The sequence below is a fragment of the Gallus gallus genome, chromosome 14 (genome assembly GCF_016699485.2).
Source record: "Gallus gallus isolate bGalGal1 chromosome 14, bGalGal1.mat.broiler.GRCg7b, whole genome shotgun sequence".
Taxonomy (NCBI): Eukaryota; Metazoa; Chordata; class Aves; order Galliformes; family Phasianidae; genus Gallus; species Gallus gallus.
In genome coordinates this window covers 14,212,492-14,234,835 of record NC_052545.1, presented here as the reverse complement: position 1 = coordinate 14,234,835, position 22,344 = coordinate 14,212,492, and the positions used below count along the sequence as shown (strand labels likewise).

General features: G+C 55.2%; 1 protein-coding gene and 1 long non-coding RNA gene across 9 annotated transcripts in view; one reads left to right on the top strand and one right to left on the bottom strand.

Annotated features, from left to right (window-relative positions):
* Positions 1 to 1,824: 1,824 nt before the first annotated feature.
* On the bottom strand, positions 1,825 to 7,971 carry C16orf59 (C16orf59 homolog). Its single transcript, NR_036657.3, has 7 exons — positions 7,447 to 7,971; positions 6,062 to 6,115; positions 5,252 to 5,336; positions 4,816 to 4,924; positions 4,488 to 4,589; positions 3,988 to 4,196; positions 1,825 to 2,038 (listed from the first exon to the last, which is right to left on the bottom strand). It is a non-coding gene; the product is annotated as a C16orf59 homolog (long non-coding RNA).
* Positions 7,972 to 8,697: 726 nt separating this feature from the next.
* Positions 8,698 to 22,344, top strand: part of ANKFN1L (ankyrin repeat and fibronectin type-III domain-containing 1-like) — a 134,202-nt gene continuing 120,555 nt past the window's right edge. Inside the window, exons 1-3 of one of the 8 annotated variants that reach the window (XM_046900777.1) lie at positions 8,698 to 10,609; positions 17,498 to 17,763; positions 20,456 to 20,516. Coding sequence is in view for 1 of the 8 variants with exons in the window: in XM_025155149.3 (XP_025010917.2) it covers positions 10,154 to 10,190; positions 20,456 to 20,516 (98 nt within the window). In the remaining 7 variants the exon portion in view is untranslated. Of the gene's footprint in view, positions 10,610 to 17,497; positions 17,764 to 17,864; positions 17,953 to 18,225; positions 18,244 to 18,316; positions 18,817 to 20,455; positions 20,517 to 22,344 lie in introns of those variants that run through there. The other 7 variants (XM_025155149.3, XM_015294759.4, XM_015294763.4 and 4 more) reach the window with 7 other exon arrangements.

The following is a 22,344-nucleotide window of genomic DNA, read 5'->3' as shown; positions in this document are numbered from 1 at the left end:
AGAAAGTCTTCAGCAAATGAAAAGCGAGAAGTCAGATCTTCCCTGGCACTTTTCATGTCACAGAAGTAGAATGTCATCGGCATGGTGCAGAATAGAAACTCCAATGCCTGCAGGGTGGATTGCTTTGGAGTCAGATGGAGTCGTGCTTAGGGGTTCTGCTTTGTGGGGTTCCGCTGAGGCACAGGAGGACTGGTAAGTTCCCAGTGAAACACAGCACTGGCTGCACTGACTCGCAGCCAACAGCCAGTTAGGGTGGTGCCATCCATCACCTTCAGGAGGCACTGAGTATTTCCTGTCTCTTTTCTAACACCATCCTCTGGCATCACAAATACGATCTCTTGTCTCCTCACCTCAGTCTGAAGCACCGGCATCATTTCCTTCTGTAACAGCAGTGCATTTCTAACATAACAGTCCCCCTCCCCCTCCCCCCCGCCTCTGGCTGACATCTGTATGCATAAAACCTGCCAGGCGTGTAGATAAAATACATCCAGACTCCAAGAACTGATGTTGCTGAGCGGCTGCCGTTATGCATGGCAGAGCTGCCCCAGCTGAACACCCCACATGAACCAAAACATAAAGAACCAAATGCAGTGCAACGAAGAAATTAAAGTGAGGGTAAAAAACTGATGTTCACCCAGCATTGGGATGGGTTTGGGCTGATTCTGAGGGTCAGAAAGGGTCCAACATTTGGATGTCAGACCACCTTAACTCCAGCCCTGAAAAAAAAACAAAACAACACAGAAGGAAATAATAATGACCAACGTCAGCATCTCCCAGAGCTAAACTCCTCCAAACAGGACTTTGGTCTAGCTGCAAGGTATGATGCAAGCCCAGCTGTAGCAAGAAGTAGAAATGCTGCATCAGTATTTAGTGGCCCTTTGCTAAACGGACTTCAAAATGCTTGCAAGCCAGAAGTATGCCACGTGCCTCTGAAGCAATTGCCACACAGCAGTGCTAGGGGTTTAAGTGAAGACTGAAGGCACAGGAAGAACCAAAGCAGGAGTTCCTGTGGTGGCAAGGTCAGGATTGCTACAGAACTTGTATTTTCCATAGCTGGGCAGGGCACTGTGTTAGTCACTCTGGAAGACTGCTTCTACAGCAGCCATGCAAAGGGCTGAGTGCCATCTACCGGGCTGCTCCCTCACTCCCTCCTGCTGCAGCTGCATCCCTCCGAGCACACACAGCCCACCCTTCTCTGGCTCAGGCACTGTCCCCTGATAAGATGATCCAGCAGAAGTATGTCAGCTGTAGGCTAGAGGTGTAAGTCATTGCAAAAGAGCGTGGCAAGTCACAAAGCTGCCTGATGGAGTCGTGATCTGAGCAGCAAGGTGACCCACGGGCTGAAGGGGCTGCTCCAGCTTCAGTGGTCCGGGCAGCAGCAAAACTCAGAGCAATGTCTGCCAACCAGAGCGGTCCCCAAAGAGGCACTACTGCATGCAGCCTGGGCAGCTGTGGATGAAGACATCAGAAACGCTGCCAGTCAGTAATACTGTAATGCCAACTTATGAACAGTTATATGGCAGTAGCAGCTCATTTTCCCTGGATTTTCTTATCCTGGAAAGCTGTGCCCCAACACACTGTGAGCAGTGTAAAGCAGTGTTAGGGACAGCTGTGTTATCTGAATACAAGGCCAATGTCATGGCTGATGTGGACAAGAATCCAGAGCAGACAGACCTTGGAGGAACACCCACCACCAGTGTCCATGAAGAGGCTTCACAGACCTTCATGATCAGCAAGCTGTAAAAGCGACCAACGAGGAACAAGCCAAGGCCCAGAAATTCAGTTTCCTTTAGATGGACAAACAGGCAAAGCACTAAAAGTTATCAGAAAGGATTTATTGCTTAAAACCGTGGCTGTTTATGTGAATGGCCATAGGGAGGCTCTCACCAGCTCAGTCTGCCAGCTCATCTCGCACCAGCACAGGGAAGCGCCCGCCTCCCTCGCAGAGCTGTGTGTACATCGCCCTGTAGAGCTGAGCCACAGAGGTCCCTGGGCAGGGCCTGGAGTCCAGGACAGGCAGCAGTTCTGTCATCGTGAGCTGCACAGGAGCAAAGGAGACACAGCATTGGAGTGAGGACAGGGTGCTCCTCTGGGATTCCTAGAACTGAAGTGGCTGCATAACAAATGCGATCTAACAAGAGTGCTATGAGTAATAATGTGCTAACTGACAGGTGAAAGCCTTCCTTTGTCAGCTTTCAGGATGGCAGGGCTGCTCATTACTGGCTTGTGAAGCACACCAGCAGCCATGCAGTGCTTTGAGCAGTGAGATGATGGGCAGTGCTCCTGTGCTGCACCGTGCTGAAGGGAAGGGCTGGCGCTGCACTGAGCTGCACCCTGTGAGAAGCTGAGGGCACACAAAGGTGAGTCATAGAATGGCCTGGGTTGCAAAGGACCACAATGCTCATCCAGTTCCAACCCCCTGCTATGTGCAGGGTCGCCAACCAGCAGACCAGGCTGCCCAGAGCCACATCCAGCCTGGCCTTGAATGCCTGCAGGGATGGGGCATCCACAGCCTCCTTGGGCAACCTGTTCAGTGCGTCACCACCCTCTGGGGGAAAAACTTTCTCCTAATAGCCAACCTAAACCTCCCCTGTCTCAGTATAAAACCATTCCCCCTTGTCTTATCACTATCCACCCTCATGAACAATCGTTAAAGCCGTTCTCCATGTGACCATCACATCCCTCCAAGCATGTTCCAGCGGAGGACAGAAAGGAGGACTCAGACAGGACAGAGTTCAGGGCAGCTGCAGAGGGGTCTTCTCTACAGTTCTCTATAGATCTCTGCAGGAAACAGGGACAGCACAGTTGCTCATCACTGAAAAGAGTTAAGACCCGTAGACAAAATGCCACCTGAGGGGAAAACTGGCACAAGTGGGGGCAAGTAGCACTCTGAAGAGAAAGCCCATCCTCTATTCCTTCCCCATCAGTTCCTGATACAGAAGAATAAAGGGAAACAGACCTTCACCAAAGACAAGCTAAGAGTTAACAGCACTTGCTATGATTTCTGCTGTTACTCCACCTGCAATGGACGGGCTTGGCCCAGGGACAAATAGATCCTTTCCCTGGTTATTTATCCTGCACCAAGTCCATTCACCTCACCTGTCCCAAGACTTCCACGCACCTTGCATACTCTGAAGAGAGCTGCTTCAGATACTCAGAGCTCAGCTGGCACACAACACCTATTTAAATACTAATGCAGAGGAAATGGGACCCATCAGCGAAGCAAGGGGCTTCAGCCACTGCAATGCTTCAGGCAGATAAAAGCAAAGACCTCACAACCCATAATTCAAAGGATATAGCACTAAAATCCCATTTGGAAACAAGCAACAGTCCATCTTCAGACAGGGAGAGAAGCACGGCATCTTATAAATAACTTCCCTGGGTTATAAACAATTGCATTTCCAGAGCCTCTGTCACTGAGGTAGGTTGAAGGGTAGGTCAGAGGTACAGGGAGGCATGGCTTCACAGATCTCTGCCCTTTGCTGTCGAGAAGAACAAACGGTCCCCGTGCAGCAAGCACTGTGCTCAGGCTGGTGGAGAGCCTGACTTCCCTTCATGTTCTTACAGGCCGTGGAAGGAAGGTGAAGCCAAGATTAGCTGCACGGGGGGTTGACACTAAGAGGAAAACAGCAGGCAGCACAGAAGTTCGCGAGCTGAAGAGGTCACACGAGAGGATGACAAAGTGGGGGCCCTGATGGGACAGTAAAGAGTGGCCAAAGCTGATCTCCAAGCACTACCAACACCAGCCTGCACTGCCACGCTCCAGAAGATTGGTGAGAAAGTGCTATCAGAAGAGTGTCAGACACTTAAAGCTGTTGAAAGGGGTGGTCTGTTCTTCCACAAAGTCATTGTGGCACTGATGGGACGTGGACATGAGGCATAAAGAAATACCACTGGGAAAGCTTGCTGTGCCACTGCTCCCTGCTGCTCCACAGCTGCCTTTTTCTTCTTGCCCTACCACAGCAGCACTAACCCTTAAAGACTCACCTTTTGTAAGGCAATCTGCTGGTGCAGCATCGACACTTGCAGCTTCAAGGCAAACAGATCCCTCAGCTCCTGGAGCCTGGAGTAGCACAGGAGAGGCACAGCCAGCGTGCCTGCACTGCCACACACCCAAGCCCCGGCAGCACAGGCTGCACAGCAGTCTCTTTGGTCCCCAGTGCAGCCTGGGTGCAGCTTCCTTTGGGACTCCACAGCTGTCAGGGAAAAGAATTGGCAAACAAGTTTAACCTGTATTCACAGAGCTTGTGAGCTACTTCAGTCATTAATTTATAGGAACACAGTGATGTTATTCCATTTGGGGCACACTCCTCACACATGGCACAATCGGGACATGTTGACTTATTGCACGCAGTGTCCCCTCCCCATTCTCTCAGCAGCTCCATCACCAGCTCTGAATTGCAGCATTCTACCCACACAGGGCAAACTACTGCTCAGGCACAGCTGCCCACGTCCACACCTGACAACAAGCACCAGCACCGGCTCACCTGCCCGTAGGAGCTGCAGCTTATGCAAGCACTGGGAGACTGTGCTTTGCAGACCTTCCAAGGTCAGAAGGCTTTCATACTCTCTTTGAAGAGTGGGATGGTCTGGAAGAGAAGCAGAGGAAAACCAGCAGGCATGAGCATGCTGAAACCCACCAGAGACATCAGCTTCTGCAGGGGCCATAGGTTAACAAGACTTCAATTGAGATAGAGAGGGTTCCCGTCCATCTTGTCCGGCACATGCCAAGAGCACCAGACACGTGGAACTGGAACCCACTGAAACCATCCCTACTCCACCCTCTGCCCTCCTCTCCACTCTTTTCTTTCTTGCCTGCAGACTCAGCTTCCACATACAGGCTCAGACGGGAGGGGACATCCTGGAGGGCTTTTAATTCCTTCTCTATCTCTGCAGGGCTGAGCGTCGGCGTTGGTGAACAAAACTCAAACAAAAGCAGTTAAGGAACCTTTCACAGCAGCAGCCCAGTGCACGCATCTCAGCCCAGAGCAATCGGAACCCCGGGCAGCAGCACAGAGTGAGCAGCCCATGAACCAGCACTGCAGGCAGGTGGGGGCGGTGCAGATGTTTACCTCCCAGCCTTCTTTGCACAGATCACAACTTACACGAAGACACAGAAGCGGCGCTACAAGGAAGAAAAAACGCTTCCTAGAGCGCAGGCTTGAATTCCTGCTATGGGAGGCAGACCTCCTGCCAATGGAAGCACACCATGGACTGACAGAGCTGGGAGGGGTGAGCGGAGGAAGGATACGGAGCTCTGGATCCTCTCTGTGAAACGCGTCCTCGCAGCCGCTGCATCAGCACTGGTGTGGCAGAGACGGCACTTCTCCCATGCCCTGAAAGGTCCAGGGGGTCAGGAGGGGTTCAGGAGGGCTGCACTGCTCACACCAATAGCACACATCAGTGTTTCCAACACAGGCACCTCCTCGCCTTTCTCTTTCCCTGTACATTTGCTCCTCCAGTAAATGAGTGCAAACCCACGTTACCGTGGCAGGACGCACACAGGACGGGCTCTCATTGCAGCTTTCACTGCTGTGATTTCTCTCCCTGAGTGATCTCCAGCAAAGGTTAGTTTCAATTTGTTACCGAGTGGGAAGTAATAACGAAGAGCGTTAAGCTGCATCCGAGCTATCAGGATGCTGAAGGGCTCAATTTAGCAGGGAAAATTAAGGGAACCGATTATTTCCAACTTGCTGAAGGGCAGCTGGCAGATTGCTGCCTGATAAATGTCTGCTTCCCACAAACGGAGCAACTCCTGAGGTTAACACAAGGAGCCCTCACTGCACTCATGGCTCACGCTTAGGAACTGGACAAATCCCATCATCAGGAGCCCCAGAGGAGGCAGTGAGAGATGTCCCTGGGGATGACTGCAGGGTGGACGAGAGCACCGGGCTCACCCAAAACACAGCTGCCCCGTGGTTAACAGCTCTGTTCAGGGCAGCTCATCAGCAGATCTGGCCTCATGCAAGCACAGCAGCAGTGCTTCCAGGACACCAACAACTTGGGAAACTAATAGCATGGGGTACTCAAGGTTGGGTGCCTGCACTGCCCCGCTGCTTACCTGGAGTTCCTGGTGTGGGCTTTCCTGTAGGGAAGGGGCAGCTCCAGCTGGCATCTGCAAAACAGGAGCTCAGCAATGCTGCTGGCGGAGGTCGGCAGAGCCTTGTCCTCCAATAGAGTAATCTACTTCTTGTCTTAATTAGTTTAGCTGTAACGGAAGACATCAGAAGCTCCAGAAATTAAATCCATTGCTGCCATCAGCCCGTGGGAGCGTCGGGTGTTCCTCTGTACACCCAGCACTGAGCAGGGCTGGGGGAGCTCTGACATCGTGCTGCCAGGGCTGGGGCCAAAGCCCCAACACAAGGGGGGAAAGCCACAGCTCTGATGTGAGCTGACTGCTGCTCAGCTGTGCACAGCCCTTCTTCACACTGCACTGCTGCACCTGAGCTCCACCAGGTCACCTCACCTAGCAAGGCTGGGAAAGGCACACTGCAGCTCCCACTGCACAGACAGTAACGAGTCAGGCTTTGATCAGCTGTGGGGGCGAGATGAATATATTGCAAAGTTCCTTTCCCATTCCTTCGTGTGCAAAGCCCTCTGCCAACTGAGCTGGCAGTTACAGCTGAGCCTTGTGCAAACTGCAGACAGCGCTGCAGCCAGGGTGAAAGGAAATAAACGTCCGAATCCACATTCCTGTTCCCCCAGCAGTCACTCTGCGTCCTGCACCCACCCCAGCACGTGCACTGCAATCCCCTCCCTGCACAGACACAGGAGAGTTGGGCTGCAGCTGCTGAGAGCAACATCTCAGTGTTACCCAAATGCACGACCAGATCTTAACGTCAGCATTTCTCTACAGCACAGAACACACAGAAATGAGCACATAAGTTATTTGAACAGACGGACTGGTCTGCCACAGTTCTAAGTATTGTTTTCCTGCCTTTCTGCAGGACGTGGCACTGACACCCACCCTGTAAGCCTTCCTACACCATACACTCAGGCTAATCCCGATTCTACAGTTAAGCAGGCAGCATCTTAGAGGTTAAAGGGCATGAGACCCAGATAGGCTCTCTCCAAACAGCACTGGGTGAAGGCTTTTGAGGGAGGGAGCGATGATTTGTGAATTATTTATCGTTATCTCCATTTAAATAAATGAAAAAAATCAATAAGCTGTTACGGAAAGTGGACTCTGAGGGAAGCTCTACAGAGACAACTTTCCAAAGCAGTCACAGCAGGGCTGAGAAGTAGCAGAAGTCATAATGAAAGGACTGAAGTCCCAGCCATGTGAGAGCAGCTCTCAGCATGCAGACGCTTACTCAACGGCCACAAAGGCTTCTGGACTCCAAAGGCCCCTCACCTCCAAAGAAGGTGAGGGTTGGCAGAACCAAATCAGGCTGTATAGAGCAGTGCTGCAGCTGTTTGGCCATGCTGAGCACAGCCAGCACTCACCCCTGCTCCTGCAGCGCGGCTGCCCGCGGTGATGCGCTCCGTGCACCAGCAGTGTGCTCCTCTGCTCCACCGGGCAGTCTGAGGGGGGCACAGCACCTCTTCCCCGCACTGAGCTGCTGCCCACACACAGCCACCGAGCTCCCATCCCCAGCAGGGAGGCCGTGCTGCTCACTGGGGGCAGACCTGGGGAAGCCAGCTGTCCTCTGGGGTTTGGCTGCCGCAGGGACCGCCGGCCCACGCCTGCCTCCTTGTTTGGGAGCCACAGCTTTGGAAGAGCTCTTCCCGGCCGCCCCAGGAGCTCTGCTGACACGTCCTGCCGGGGCTTTCCTTTGGGTTCTTCTCACATCTGGGTCAGTCCTGTATGGGGCTCGCAGCCGGTACGGAGGAGGCTTCTTGGCAGCGGTGGGCTGCCGGCTTCCAGCTCTCACCTCGCAGGTGGGGCAGGCAGCCGCAGGGCCGTCTCTGGTGGCCGCAGGCAGCTCCAGCTCCCCGGTATCCCCGCCGTCAGCCGCCCCGCCCGCAGGCTTTGCTCCCGGAGCTCCCCGTGCCGCTGCGGGCGCTCCGGAGACGCTTTCCCTGACTCTCAGCGCTTTCTCCAGGGCGGCGTTCAGCAGCTCCAGCTCCTCCAGTTCCCGGGATGAAGGAGTGCTCTCTGCGCGAGGAGAAGACGGCCCAGCAGACCCCAACCCGGATCCCCCGTTATTCCTCCGCACGCCAACTCGCTCCCCCCGCTGTTCCGGCAGGAGCCCCCAGCCGGGCCGTACGACGCCGGCTCGGGACAGGAGCGCTCACCGCGTCCACCGCCGGGTCCCACCTCCGCTTTCGGCCGCTCATCTCCGCGCCGCTCCCTGCGGGGCACACGCAGAGCGGCCCGGCGTTACCGCACCCCCCGGCCGGCACCGCGGCGCTCCCCGTGCCCGCACTCACCCCCACAGCACATCCCGGCCGCGCTCCGCACTCCGCTCCAACTCCCTCCGCCGCTCCGCGCCGCCGCGCAGTGCCGCCTGCAGCGCCGCCGCCAACCTGCGGGGCCCGAGCCGGGAACGTCAGCCCAGCCCGCCCCGCTCCGCTCCTCCCCGCCCCGCTCCGCTCCCCGGCCGCTCACCGCCCGCCGCAGCCCGCAGGCAGCATTCCGCCTCCCGCCGACCACCCGCGCTCCTTCCGGCACTGCCCGGCACGGCGGCGGCCACTGGGGGCTCCGGGGGCGGTACCGACTGCGGCCCGCCCCGCTGCGCTGCCCGCCGGGATAGCAGCGGCGGGAGGGGAAAGAAACGCGAGTAAGGACGGGGAAACTGTGCCCGTGTTGTGCCGAGCCCTTATCAGCCGTTGGACTTACCGATAGGAGCCGGGACCACCGCCACGCCGGGCAGAATTAGCCTAAACTGCGACAGAGTGGCGTCAGGGCATTCCGCTTCGTGTTCTGTATCTGTGTGCGCTGAGAGCTCTCCGGCTGTCCTCGCGTTCTGCAGCGATCTTAGGGACAAAAGGGGTGATTTTAAAAGATAAAGGCTGTTGGAGGAGGTCAGAGACCCCCCCCCCCCCCCCATCCAAAGCACCGACAGCGGACCGACACTGCGCTAGAAGGACGCCAGGTGACATCAAAGACCGCTAAACGAGGCTGTATGTGCCGGGCAGTCCCTGGGAGTGGAAAGGATAACGATTTGGAGAGTGCAATGGATATGTAATACATGTGCAAACGTGACCTGTTCGCAAACAGTGAAGTGGGGAAAAGTTTTTGGAGGGTTAACCCCATGCAACCCAGCACTGCCGGTCAGAATACCTGCCACGTGGTAACAGCACTTCTGCTGTGAGGTCTCTGCACGTCCATTTCTTCGATTCAAGATGCAGGTGTTACTGCGTCGGCTTCTGCTCTGGAGGGCTGAGCCTTCAGCTCTGTCTGCGTGGTGCAGTGGTTGGAGCTGATGGATTGTCTGGTTTTCCCATCGCTTCCCCGTCGCTTTACCCGCAGAGGGCTGCATGTGGAGCTTTGCCTTCAGTGGGGAGTTCACACGTGGCTGCCCCACGCAGTGCCGCTCTGATGCTGGCTCGTAGGGGTGGCACCGTGTCTTGTCACCGGTAACGATGCGATCCATGTCACCATCAGCCTTTATCAGTCCAGTGGCGCTGACAGACGTCACGCGGTGTTCTTTGTGCTGCTGTAGGAGCGTTGGTGGGACCCACCTGGCGCAGACTTTGTGACCTTCCAGCACTGCCACCATCGTTTCCGATGCGTGTTCTGCTCAGTCCTGGTCACGATGCGCTCATTCTCGCAGATGAGGCACTCCTCATTTCGTGCTGTGGCAGCTGTGCACGGTCATCCGGAACGTGCCTTGTCCTCACCGCTGCTGAAATGCACCACAGACTGCACCAGATGGGCTGCCCTTTCTCCTGATGAGGTTTGACACCAGTCCTGGCTGTGGGGCAGAGTGGGACCACCACTGAGGGGCCCTCCTCCTCCAGCACAGCGCCGTGCTGCAAGCTGTGGGAGAACAACCAGCTCTTGTTAGGCACCTGCAGGCTGTTGACATTTAAGCAATTACAACCATCCATAAGGAGGATCAGACTGCTGTGCTGTAGGGAGACCTGATCTGATCTGAGCAGCTTCTGCATTGCATCTCCGTGTCTGGGAGCACTGCAGCAGGTGGCCCCCGTGGCACCAGAGTGGTCCAAATGAACCCAGCGCACAACTGCCCCACAACACAGCTGGATGCTGCGCGCCTCCCACGGCCAAGGAAGCCCTCGAGGTTGGTCTGCACCCTGCTGGGAAGAAGGACTGGGGACCCTTTGTGTGTCACCAGTGCCACGGGCCGTCCCTTGCCCGGAGTCGGTCAGAGCTGGGTGGCACCGCAGCCCCACAGCAGTGGGAGGTGGGAAGGCAGCAGTGTGATGCTGGGTGAGCCGTGGAGCCACACCGTGCTGCAAGGGCTGGGTGAGGTGATAATTAGCAGGTGGAGAGCAGGAGCTTTCTGAGAGATGAAAGCTCTCTGCTGGTACCTGTAGCTCCAAAGCTGCCCATGGCAGAGCCCTGCTGCCCTCGGAGCGTGCCCCTGTGCTGCTCTGCGCCTTCTGCGGAGCCCTGCAGCCAGGCAGCTGCTGCACAAACACAGATGGACCTTCCCCAGTGGGCGCTGCCTTTCCAGTGGCTCATCTGACACAATCCAAGGTATCTGTCTCTGATATTTTTTCACTGATAGCAGTTCCTGATAGGAGGGGTAACGAGCAACAGGTGACATTCTGTTCATCCAGCAGTGTGTCGTGGTCCGGTGCTGACCTGACCTACTGGCACAGCAGGCACACAGCACATTCATGCCTGGTCTGAGCGATGGTGTTTTTAACTAACAGAGCATAAGCTGGCATTCTACTTCATGTTATTGCTTGCTGGGGTAGTACCGGACCCTGTGACATAGCACACAAGCTAAATGGCATTTAAACTGATGCTAAGTACCACTTAAAGATTTATTTACAACAGGCAAGTGGGTTAAAATACCTGTGTAATGGAGAAATGGCAGTTGCTCATAGGCACTGCTCTGCCAGCCGTCATGGAGGCTGCTCCGAAAGTAATGCCTCCTATTTTGTTACATTGGCCCACAGTGTCAGAGGCGGATGGTGGTGGGATGACAGCAGAGGCTGAACATTCCCACCAACATTCTGTTACATTTTGTTGGTGTGTGGCAGACAGCAGCAATGGGACACTCTGACAGAGCTGTGTGACATGGAGCAAAGGTGTAGGATTGAATTCTTTCATGCAGAAAACATGGTACCTATTGGTGTTCATCAGTGCTTGTGAATGCTGATGGAGGCCGAACAGTGGCTGTCAGCACAGCGAGGTGGTGGGTGGTGCATCTCAGCAATGGTGACAGAAATGTGAAAGACATCAACGTTACAGACGGCCATGCAGATCTGTACGAGTGCAGCGTGCAGATTCTTGGTTTATAGCTGGTGAAAATGCACAGCTGATGGCTGTGGCTATGTTGAAAAATAGTATTTGGTAGCTGAGAATTGGCTCTGTCAAATGGTGTCATTGTGCTCTGTTTATCAGCTGTAGTTTCCATGAAAATAAACAGGAGGCGTTACTTTTGGAGCAAACTATGTATTTTCAGGACCTGCAATGATGATGTATTTTGCATAGGTGAAATGTAGAGGTACAGTGTCAGCATTCGTTGCTTAGGTTGACAGGTGCCTGGTGATAACCCGTGATCTGCCTTCCCTCATTACTGACAGCCTGGCTGTCAAACACCTGGCAGCTCATCAATAGAGCTGTCCAGAGACTCAGATCTCCTGCTGAGTGCCTAAAGCTCTTTGAAAACCCAACCCAGAGCCCATCATGGTCAGACTCCGTAGGGCAGAATTCAAGCAGGCGTCACGCTTGGATGAACAGAGGGGAGGGAAAGTAGGAGACAGAAGCAGAGCAGACTCCCTCAAAGCAAACTGATTCTTCACCCAGTGCTGGAAAGCCTTAATCCTGATAGACGGAATGATGGTGCAATTCATCAACACTAAACCTACCCAGTCTTTATTGTGTGACACCAGCGGTGCTCCTCCTGTGTGCTGCCCATAGAGATCACAGCTGTCTGTTGGGCTGACGCAGGAAAATCCTCCCTGTGTGTAGGAGGGCAGTGTCCTGTACAAACCCATCGGCCTGTGGGGAGATACCTTAAGGACTGAGGTAACTGAGAGGCACTCTTCTCTGGGTCCCAAACCGTTCTTGTTTGCTCAAGGCAGGAGAAATCCTCGCAGCAATTCCAGCATAAGCCTGTGGATGTTGCTGTGTGGCTGCAGAAATGCACAGCCATCCGGAGATCCTATTCAGCCCCTGTCATCTCTTTGGAGCAAATACTCCAGGAAATTGATTCCCAGATCCTGCACTTTGCTGCAGCCAAAATCCCTGCAGCTCCTTCTGTCAGCACGGCGTGGTGGGAAGGGGATGCAGAATGTCCTGGGAGGGCACAGTGAGCAGCTGGAAGGGGAGGACGGCTGCATGCAGTGGGCTCGCAGCTCTCTCTCTGCTGTGCATTCCTGTGCAGATCAGCTCTGGCTCTCAGGAGAGCTGCTTGGCCCTGTGGGTGGGAGGAAGCGAGGCACGGCCTTGTGTTGTGCTGCTGACAGCATCCTCTGTGTGGATAGGCACGCTTAATGCTAGCAGTCCCATCACACCAGGCAGCAACAGCTGTGCCTATGGGAAGCAGAGGATCGATCCCCTGCCTGGGGAGCAGACGTGGTAAGGACAATCACATTAGCATGTGTTCAAAGTCCTGAAGCTGAGCTGAGCTCTTGGCTCACACCGAGCATTCGCAGCATCCCCTGCAGCTGTTGGAATGCAAAGGGCTCTGGTCCCGTTGTGCACAGAGGGATCTGCACCACTAAGGGGTTTGTGGGGCTGTTTTACCCTTGAGGCTTCTTGCTTGCTGATTTACAGGCTGGGAAAGTGCAGCTAAATAGAAACCGGAGGGCTGCTTCCTTCTGGTCCTCCTGGATGGGGGGATATGGGGCTGCTGTGGGGCAGGGAGCACCAGCCTGTGGGCGCAGGCTTCTCCTGACACTGACATGGTAATGAGCTGCGTGGGTCTGAGCCCCGTGGGGGACGGAGGGCAGCAAGGGCCGTGGGAAATCTCCTCTTGCTTCTCTCAGACCCTCTGGTAAAGCATAAAACAAATTTATGTTCTCATCTACTGCTGTAGTAGTGGTGGGTAAAGGCTAAGGCCTTGCTGGCTCTCTGCTTATGAGAAGTTCAAACATGGGCGTATGCACCCTGGGGGTGAAGTTTGTGAGGTAAACACATTCGTTCCCAAATGTCTTCCTTCCAGTTAGAGGAACACCAAACCTGTCACGTTGGTGAGGTCCGTCTTTTCACACTTAGAGGTATTTCTGCTGGGATGTGAGTGCTGTTCTGCTGTGCAATGCGATGGGGGAACGCATCTGGGCTCAGCCTGGGTACCCCACTGCCCTACAGTGAGCAGGGAGAGCCTCCAGGCACCCATACAGCAGCACTAACAGAGGCCACACCGTCAGTCTTTGTGCTGTTCCAGTAGCAAACCCAAGACAGTGAAGCCAGGGCATTATAAAATGCTTTTCCTAACTGCTCCTTTACTGCTCTCCCTCTTTAGCTAATCTGGAGTTAGAGGAGAAGGGAAGTGCTGGTTCTGAGCACGGCCCCTGTCTCTTCTGCACCGTACTGACTGACACTAGAAGGGGCTGCAGTAACATATTTGGGTTTTAATGGGGCATTTGACACTGTCTCACAAAGTCTTCTGTGCAAAGCTGATGAAGACAGGCTACGTGTGAAAGCTAACGGCAGTCTCAGGTGGGGGAAGGCATCTTCAGCTTCTCCAAACACTGCTGTCAGATTGAGATCTGATTAATCAGATCAGATTAACATCATCTTTGGAGCCGGTCTCAGACAGCAGCGTTCAGCTGCAGGCCATCGCGCCATGCGCTGCATAGGTGAGAGTGTCTGATGAGCTGCATCCTGCTCCCCGCGGGCAGCAATCACGCTCAGAACCGAGCTCATTGATTTGCTGTATTCAGTCTCATCTTCCTCATCTGGGATTCAGAAATTACCACCACTGGAGACTGGGAACCTCCTCTTCATTACTCCCGAACTTGATTTAGTACACAGCACAGAACGTTTCAGCTGGGAAGATGTCCGAGTTCAACTGCCTGTGTTTCATCCCCGGTGCATTCGGCTGAGCCTCTCTTTCCCATCAGTCGATTTTGCACTGCTCCAGACACACAGACACGTGCACGCCATCCTCGGAGAGATCTCTGCTCCTATCTCACGCTCGGGTTCTCACTCCATCTGCCGGAGCGCATCCTTGCGTTCACTGACAGCTCCTGGCCCTTGTTGGCCAGGCCAGGGTCATCAGACAGCTCACGTTCACCCTCAGAAGCTCCATCTGCTCTGTCTGAATGGCAAAAGAACGTACAGTATTTTCTGAAGAATCTCTGGAAAAAAATACCATTGGTTGGGCCATAGGTTGTCCTGGAAGGGCCAATGCTTCCACCTCATGCCGGCCTCCTGAAGCAGCCATTCTCCACCTCCTGACTGATGTCAGCTCCTTTCACATCCCCGCATGCCCTGAGGCACACAGACTCCAATCACCACTGCATGCAGTTCTTAGTTCTTAACGGGAGGTCGTATCAGACTGCAGGTGAAGTTGCTTCCATTTCCCTTTGTACTTGGAAGCAAGCACTGATTAAGAGCCGTGAGGGGTGCTGCCTCCCAATCAATGCCTATAGCTTTTCCCAGTAAGTACTGAAAGATGGGCCAACCACAGCCACCCTTTTGGGCAGCCTTCTGATTCCCTCAGGCAGTCTGATTGTGCGCAGCGCTCTGCAGGACCACAGCAACTTTGAACTCCTGTAGTTTTGATCACATCAAATGAGACGCACCGCTCCAGCAGACACCACCAGCTCTGCATGGCACCTGGCTCAGAACACACAAACAGGGGCTCCTGGAGCAGAGGTGGCCCTGCATCCATGTGCAGAAGGCTCAGCTGAAGGCCTTCTGCCTGCCGAGCAGGTGGGGTGCCAGTGCTGAGTTCCCTTTGCTCGGCCTTTGGTGCCAGGCTCTCCCAGGTTTGTGACCCTGGGTAGCGTTAAACAGCTGTATTCTACATCTGGGACAAGGACCGAAGCTGAGCAGCTGCATAGGGATGGCCCCACCACCCTGAGCCCACGTGCCAGACTTGGCCGGGCTGTAGTGATGGCAGAGGTACTTCTGTTGGGCTCTGTGTTGGGTTTAAGCTGTGTTTGTGCTGCAGACCCTGAGACAGCTTAACACTCATAAGCTGTCAGACCTGGCATTTTTTCATCAAACCTGAAACTGGTTATTTTAGAAATTACTGTTAATTGCTGTCCCTGACCAAGAAGCACAGCTCTTTGATCAGCTCTTCACGAAGCAGGTGCCATCCATCGCTGCATCTTAGGTCTGCTCATTAGGAGCTGCCTTCCTTACTGACCATGCATGTCAGCTGTGCCTGAAGGCCTGGAGCTGGAGCCTCAGCAGCAAGAGGAGGTGTGAGACAAGGGTTTTGTAGCTGGGTGTAAAGCCCTATGCTGCCAGTTTGTACAAAGGATGCCTTGTAATGAAGGTACAGCCCAGAAGTGAAGTGGGTGCATCAAATGGAATGAGTCTCTGTCAGCATCTCATCTGCAGACCCCAGTGGGGACTGATGCTAAGCTAAGCTGTGTGTGAAGACCCCCCCTGGATGGTCTGCCCTGGAGGTGATGTCCCCTTAGAGCCCACGTCCATGCAAGGGGAGCTGCTCCCCATCCCCATCTCAGCTGTACAGCCAGGGCAGGGCTTGGCTTCACGTGCAGAATGTCAGCACTGTTATCCTTGCTCCCACATTAGGCAGTGATTTATGGCACAGAGAGTGTGGAGACTCTGAGAAAGCAGTGTGCTCTGCAGGACCGGTGGCCGTGACGCTGCTCTTCTGTTGCAGGGCAATTGCTCTTTATGAGGACTGGAAAGTGAGAGACTTTGAGCATTAATACAGATCATTAATTACAGCCTACTGTTTCACAGCTGATTTGGAGCTGCCCGAACAGAGGTCGAGTCGTTTTGCCCTGCTGTGCGGAGAAGTGATGTAAAATAGTAAGAGTGGGATGGGGTGTGCGGGTTCTCAGATGCCAGGAATGGCAGACTGATGGTCCAAGCACTGCCCCTCCTCAGCTCTGCCAGCAGTACGGAGCTGAACTGTGGATAAAAGCACAGGCAGTGACCCATTGCTGTGCAGCTGCCCTCATGGGAAGCACGGTGTGAGGAGCAGGTGCCCTGTGAGCTGCAGGCAGTGCAGTGCCAGCCCTCTCCCTTGGCACACTGTGACTGTAGCTCTGCAGGCACTGCGGGGTCTCCGTGCTGTGTTTGCAGGCTCAGTCCTCCCCCCAGGCTTGGATGCTTTGTGTCAAGGGTAGAAAATGCTTTCCTTCCTTGCTCAGTGCGTGCCTCAGGCGTTTTGGCCTGGGAGCTCAGCTCGTCCCACAGCTCCTCTGCCAGACGTGGGCTTGTCGGGAGTTTTTACTGTTTAATCATACCAAGAAAAATGTTATTTGTGTTTCCCAGCAAACGTTTTCACTGCGCTGAATCTCCTTAGTCCTAGAACGTATTTGTTTTTTTCCCTTGCTGAATGACACGGTTTGCTCTTTTGCCAAACGTGAAGTGTGAGAGTGATGCTGTTCTGGACCTTTTCCAGCCTTAAGGTGAATGCTCACACAGCTCCTGGGGCTGCACGCGAGTGTGCTCACCTCTGCCTGCTTCTGGGCAGGAGATGACAGAGGTCTTAACCTGCATCTCACCAGGCAGAGCCTGTGGCAGAGGCATGGCTGATGAAATGCAGCTGCAGGGCTGGCAGCACAGGCTGCTCACAGGAATCCTTACTGTTGGTGGGCTCTCAGGATTCTTTAACTCAGAGGAAGCGTTCTGCAGCTGCGTGGCGTGGCAGGTGGATGTGCACAGAAACCAACTGCAGGACCCCACGGCGCTCCCCATTCCCTGCCTGCACGTAACACTGCTGCATGCAGCACATTCTGGACTGCCCTGAGCAGAGAGGTGTGGTGCACACCCCCTCCCGCAGCTATCACCCCTTCCATTTTTAAATGCATTTGGAGAATAATTTGGAGCCATTAAAATGTATCCAAAGCACTTTGCAAGGCCTTGTGCCTTGATGGCTGCTGGGAACCCTACCCAAGGGTTGGGGGCAGGCTGCAGGAGGGGGTGGCAGCTGGGATGCACTATCAACTGCAGCTGCACCAGCAGTGAAGCAGATAGGGAGGGCAAGGGGAGAGAAGCGGCCAGTGTGGGCTGGGGAGGGGGAGACGTGGGGAAGAGCAGCAGCCCTCAGCCAGGAGTTTGCTCTGCGGCTTCTCCGAGGGTGGCAAGTTTTGCTATCTCACGGGGCCGGCACGTTGCTGCGATGCATGCAAGACCTCACATTTGCACTTGTAAAACAACCGCGTGTCCTGCACGGAGCCCGCGGCGTCCATCAGCACAGCGGTTCTGCGAATCTTAAAAAGGAACGTCTGCCTGGGGACTTCGTTTCGTTCTTTACAGGCACCTCACCGCAGGGGCCTTCGGGGTGACCGCGCAGAGCGGCCCGGAGCGCCCGCAGCCGGGACTGCACCTGTCCGCTGCCACCGGCACTGCTCGCGCGGCGGCTGCCGCAGTGCGAGCGCCGCTCGGGGCTGCGCGCTCCGCTCGTCCGCCGGCACCTCCAGCGCTGGGATGTAAGGAGCGCTTCCAAACGGGCTTCGTTAAGCCGAGCCGAGGGGGAAGCTGAGAAAAGGAGGGGCGGCGGAGCGGCGCGATCCCGACGCACGGTAAGCGCGGCCGCTCCGGCACCATCCCGTGCCGTCCTCCGGCCGAGCATCCCGGGGCGGGGCTATGGGGTGGCTCCGGGGCCGCCCCCGCCCCGCTTCCTGCCCCGCGCCCACCGGGGCTCCGGCCGCAGCGTGCGGGGCCGTCTGCGCCGCGGGAGGGCGGAGGGACGGCGGAGCGCAGTGAGCGGGGTGGGCGCTGCGGGCCCTGCTGCTCCCGGCCGGCTGTTGCTGCCCCACCGCTTCTGCTGCTCCCCCGCTCCCTTACGCCATCCTGCCGCCCCCGGCTCCGCTGCTGCTGCACCTCCCCGCCCCCATGGCTTTGGCTGCTCAGGCGCTGTGCTCCAGCAGACCGCGGTTGCAAAACATCTCCTGGCTTTCTATCACACTTTCCTCCTCTCTCCTCCTCACCCCCCCCCCCCCCCCGGCTTTTCTTTCTTCCCCCCGTCCTACACTCGGAGCGGCTAATTGGATAGCAGAGCAGTAAGTGCAGGAGCACCATTACTTCATGCTCTTGCAATGTGGCGTCGCTGCCGTCCCGCGTGGAAGGGCTGAGCCGTGCGCCGCCCGCTCCGAGCCTGCAAGAAAGGTTTCGTTCTCTGTGCGGCTTCGGAGGGGATCTGCGCTTCTGAGCGGGGCGCTCAGCGGGTCCTGCGGTGGTTTCGGTTGTGCTCGGGGGCCTCTTTGCCCGGCGGGTTAATTCCACTGCCAGGGCTTTCTGGTTTGGTTTTCAGCAGATTTCCGTAGAAAATGCAAAGTCTGGGGACAGAGTGGGGAGGGAGCCCTGGCTCTGTCTCGTCCCCATGGAGGTTCTGCTCCTTTCCTGCTGGGGTTTGGGGTGTGCTGCTTTGCTCTGCTCTGCATGCCCGGAGTTAATCGCACCGTGGCACCCGGAGCTGTGATGCAGCCCCAAAGCCTTCCTGCCCCTGCAGGCTTTGGGGCTGCTGGGGAGTTTCCTTCTGCCCTGCAGGGATAGTGCTGTGCGGTGGGAGCTTCCTAACGCAGCCTTTGTTGCAGCTTTCGCTCCACATCAACCCAAACTACTTTTGGTGTTGTGTATGTATGTATATATTATATATAGTTTAAGTTGCATGTCTCATTTAAAATTATGACGGCATCTGTCCCCTAATAGTTGCACAACTTTGCTTATATCCCTCCTCCCCCTCTGCAAAGTGATGATCCAGATGTATTTTGTTACTAGCAGAACCCATTCAGTTGCTTCCCAGAGTGAGGGCACCTGCAGTTGTCTGCTGCTTGCACCTTGGAGCTGTGCCCATCTTAGGCCAGAACTCAGTGAGGAAAGTGCTGCAATCCGTGCCTCCTGGAGCTGTCTCATGGCTTCTTTGGGGAGGCTGTGGGGGGAGCATTGCACAGCACAGAGGGGTTGTGTGCTTCTCACTTGCTGTGATGTCAGCAGAGAGCGAGTTGTGCTTCTGGCGTCCGGAACTCGTGGGGCAACGCTTTGTGTGTTCCTACGGGATAATGAAATGGGGATAATTAAATTAAGAGTCAGAAAAATGTGGCAGCTGTTATGCCAGTGGGTCTTTTAATTATCAGCCCTTTACCTCCAGCTCGAGAGCAAACACTCTTCTCGTTAGCTCGGAGGATTTAATTTTCTAAGAGGGCAACCCGTTGCCATTTACACAGTGCTCAGCCGCTGTAATTCTCGTTTCCTGCCCTCTGCTTGGCAGCAGTGCTCACAATGGGGGCTGCTGGTAGAGCTGGGGCTGGCAGTGCACTCTGTGCAGTGCATGGGGGAACCCGGACCCTTCCCCACCTCTGCAGCCCTCCTCTGGATGCTCTCCGGGAGCTGTATGTCCTGTCACCATGGCACCCAGACCTGCACTCAGTGCTTGGGGTGCTGCACCAGTGCATGGACACAGCAGTGCTCTCCAGAGAACCAGAGTGCTGCTTTCTGGGGGATGCCCAGAGATAAGCAGGAGGGCAGTGAGGTTGGGGAAGAGAGATTGGTGCAGTTTTGCTTTTGGATGTGTGGCAGAACTGATGTGGTGTGAGGTGAGGTTTGGGTCCCAGGCTGCCTTCCTCCACTTCGGAGGATCTGTGTGTGTGGCTGTAGAGTTGAGAAGGGGAACTGGGAGAACTCTGCTCACCTGTGGGTGGGTTTGGGGGCCGGGGAGCTCGTGGAGAACTATCAAAGCATCGGCGCTTCCAGATGTGGGGGAGGGTTTCCCTGTGGAAGAAGCAGTAGCTTGAGGGGACCGATGAAATGCAGAGGGCCGAGGACTGCTTGGTCCTGAGGTGGGCTTGGTACTGAGGCTGTACCCAAGTTTCACCTTGGGTAACTTGGGTACAGCCTGAAATGTTTCCCTGGCCCTGCTGGGCTCCTCTGGCACCATCCTGCCTGCTGCTGGGTCCTGCTGTGCAGAGCAGTGTGCTGGCAGACGCGGTGTTTCCCTGTGTGCATTGCTCGAGCTGCTGCCAAGCTGTCATCTCTTCCTTTAGCTCCCTGGGACTGCAGTGTCTGTGCTGTTCCTGTTCTGGGCACTCAGTCTTTGTAAGCCCTCTCCCCAAGTGAAAGGCAGCAATCTGCCTTGTTTCGCCTGCAGCTAAACGTGCTTCAGTGCACCCAGGTTAACACCCTGTGAACCTGCAAATTGCTGCCGTGCTGGGATCCACTCTGGGGCACGTGTGTGATGGATGTAGGTGGTGTAAAACTCTGTTCTCTCATTTACAGAGTGCACCCAGGGCCAGCAGCATTGCCCGGTACCTGTGCTGAGAGAGCCTCCTGTGTGCAGGTAAGTGTAGGGCAGCTCCCTGTCCTCATCTCGTTCCTTGTAGTGTGCAAATGTGGGTCAGAGTCCATGAATCCCTGAGATGTTTGTTCTGCTGCTTCCCCTTGTGAGCTCCCTTTGCTACGTGTCGGAGTGTCATGAAAATGGGAAGTCCTCTGGCTGTGCTTAGCTGCCTTGGATGCTCTTCTCTCCTATTTCTTGCTGTAAAAACATCCCTTCAGCTGAGTATGGAGGGGGAAGTTGGGTCAAGATCTTCCTTAAGTGCTTTTCTGGGGTCATAAGCTGAGCCTATGAGGTAGGGAAAACCGTTGTATTCAGGAGCACAGTGGTAAGACCTTGGTCATTAGCAACCAGTGAGTGCTGGTGAGCAGTGGGGACAGGGTGGGAGGGACTGACCTCAGGACAGCTGTGGTTTTCTTTTGGGACTGATGGCCATGAGAAGAGGAGAGGTGTCCGAGAGCTCTGGGTTGGCGGCTCCAATGGGTGTTTTTGGGGGTTATAACCGTGTTGTGGAGCATCACAGGGCGCTGAATGGCAAAGTCTGTATCACTGCTGTGGGGTTTTACTGCGAGTCTGGATGTCCAAAGTTGTTCTCTTCATTCAAGAACAGGCGGTGCTTGGATTTGTGGAGAGGGAGGAGGAAACGGGCAGTACCAGTCTGGGTGCTCTGAGTGCCAGCGCTGCGGCTGCTGCTCTGGTCGAGCCAGGAGGGGCTTCCCATCCACGGTTACAGCTCTGTGCTGTGCTCTGATTCCCAGGGAGCAGCGCTGTGGCTGTGCGGGTGCCCACATGGGTTCCCTCTTGAGCAAAATGGGGCTGTGGGAACGTGCTGGGCTCCTTTATAAAGCAGCTTGGGCTCTAGAGAAGGACATCACCGTGTAAGAGCAAAACGTTGTCAGTGAGCTACGCACGTCGTTAACAAGGTCAGATCATTGCAACCAAATTTGTTTTGCTCTAATCAGGTTTAGTAGCTAGAGTGCTCCGTAATTACTTGTGTCCTTAGGAAAGAGCTGGGGCAGTGCGAGCGTCGCTGCAGGCAGACTGCTCCGGCACTGCGGGGGGTGTCCTTCCAGGTGTGTGGTGCACCCAGAGCCAGCTGCCAGCATAGGTGTATTTTCCTTTTCCTTGGGGGGGGTGGGATGATGTATCCGGTCTTGGTTGCAGAGCTTGCAATTGCTGCTGTGAGAGATGGAGGGTGATGGTGGAGAGGCGGTTGCAAGCTGAGCAGGAGCTAGCAGGGCAACCATTGCTCATGGGTACCTCTTTGGCTTGGTGCAGGAACCAATGCATCGCTGCACCATCCAGGCCCTGGGGATGTTAAATCTATGATGTGAACCCTAAGCAGTGTTGAGTCCACGTGTGGGCATTCTTGGCGAGGTGCCCCGTGACTGCCGGACAGCTCTTGCTCACACAGTACGGTGATGTTTCTGGGGGGCTGGGAGGTCTCATCTGCTCCTTCCTGACCAGAAGGTCTGCAGTGGGTGGCTGCCACAACGTCCCCAGGCTGAGCTGTCCCACAGTGCTCCCAGTGGGTGTGTGGGAGCTGTGCTGGGGGCCCCTCCTGCAGTGACTTTTGAATTTCCCTCATTTTAATGCTGGTGTGGTGGAAGGAGCAGAGCTCTGTGTGGCACAGCCCCGCTTGTTGGAGATGTGCATTTTGGCAATTCTAAAAATACCTCCTGCTCGCTGAGGCTTGTGTGGGTAACCATGGCAATGCAGCTCCGGCAGCAGGGTTAAAAACAGTGGCGCCAATTAAGGAGGCAAACGGAGCTGTGAAAGCTCGTAAAACCTCCAAGTTTAATAATGGTAAAAGAAAAATAAAAAAAAAAAA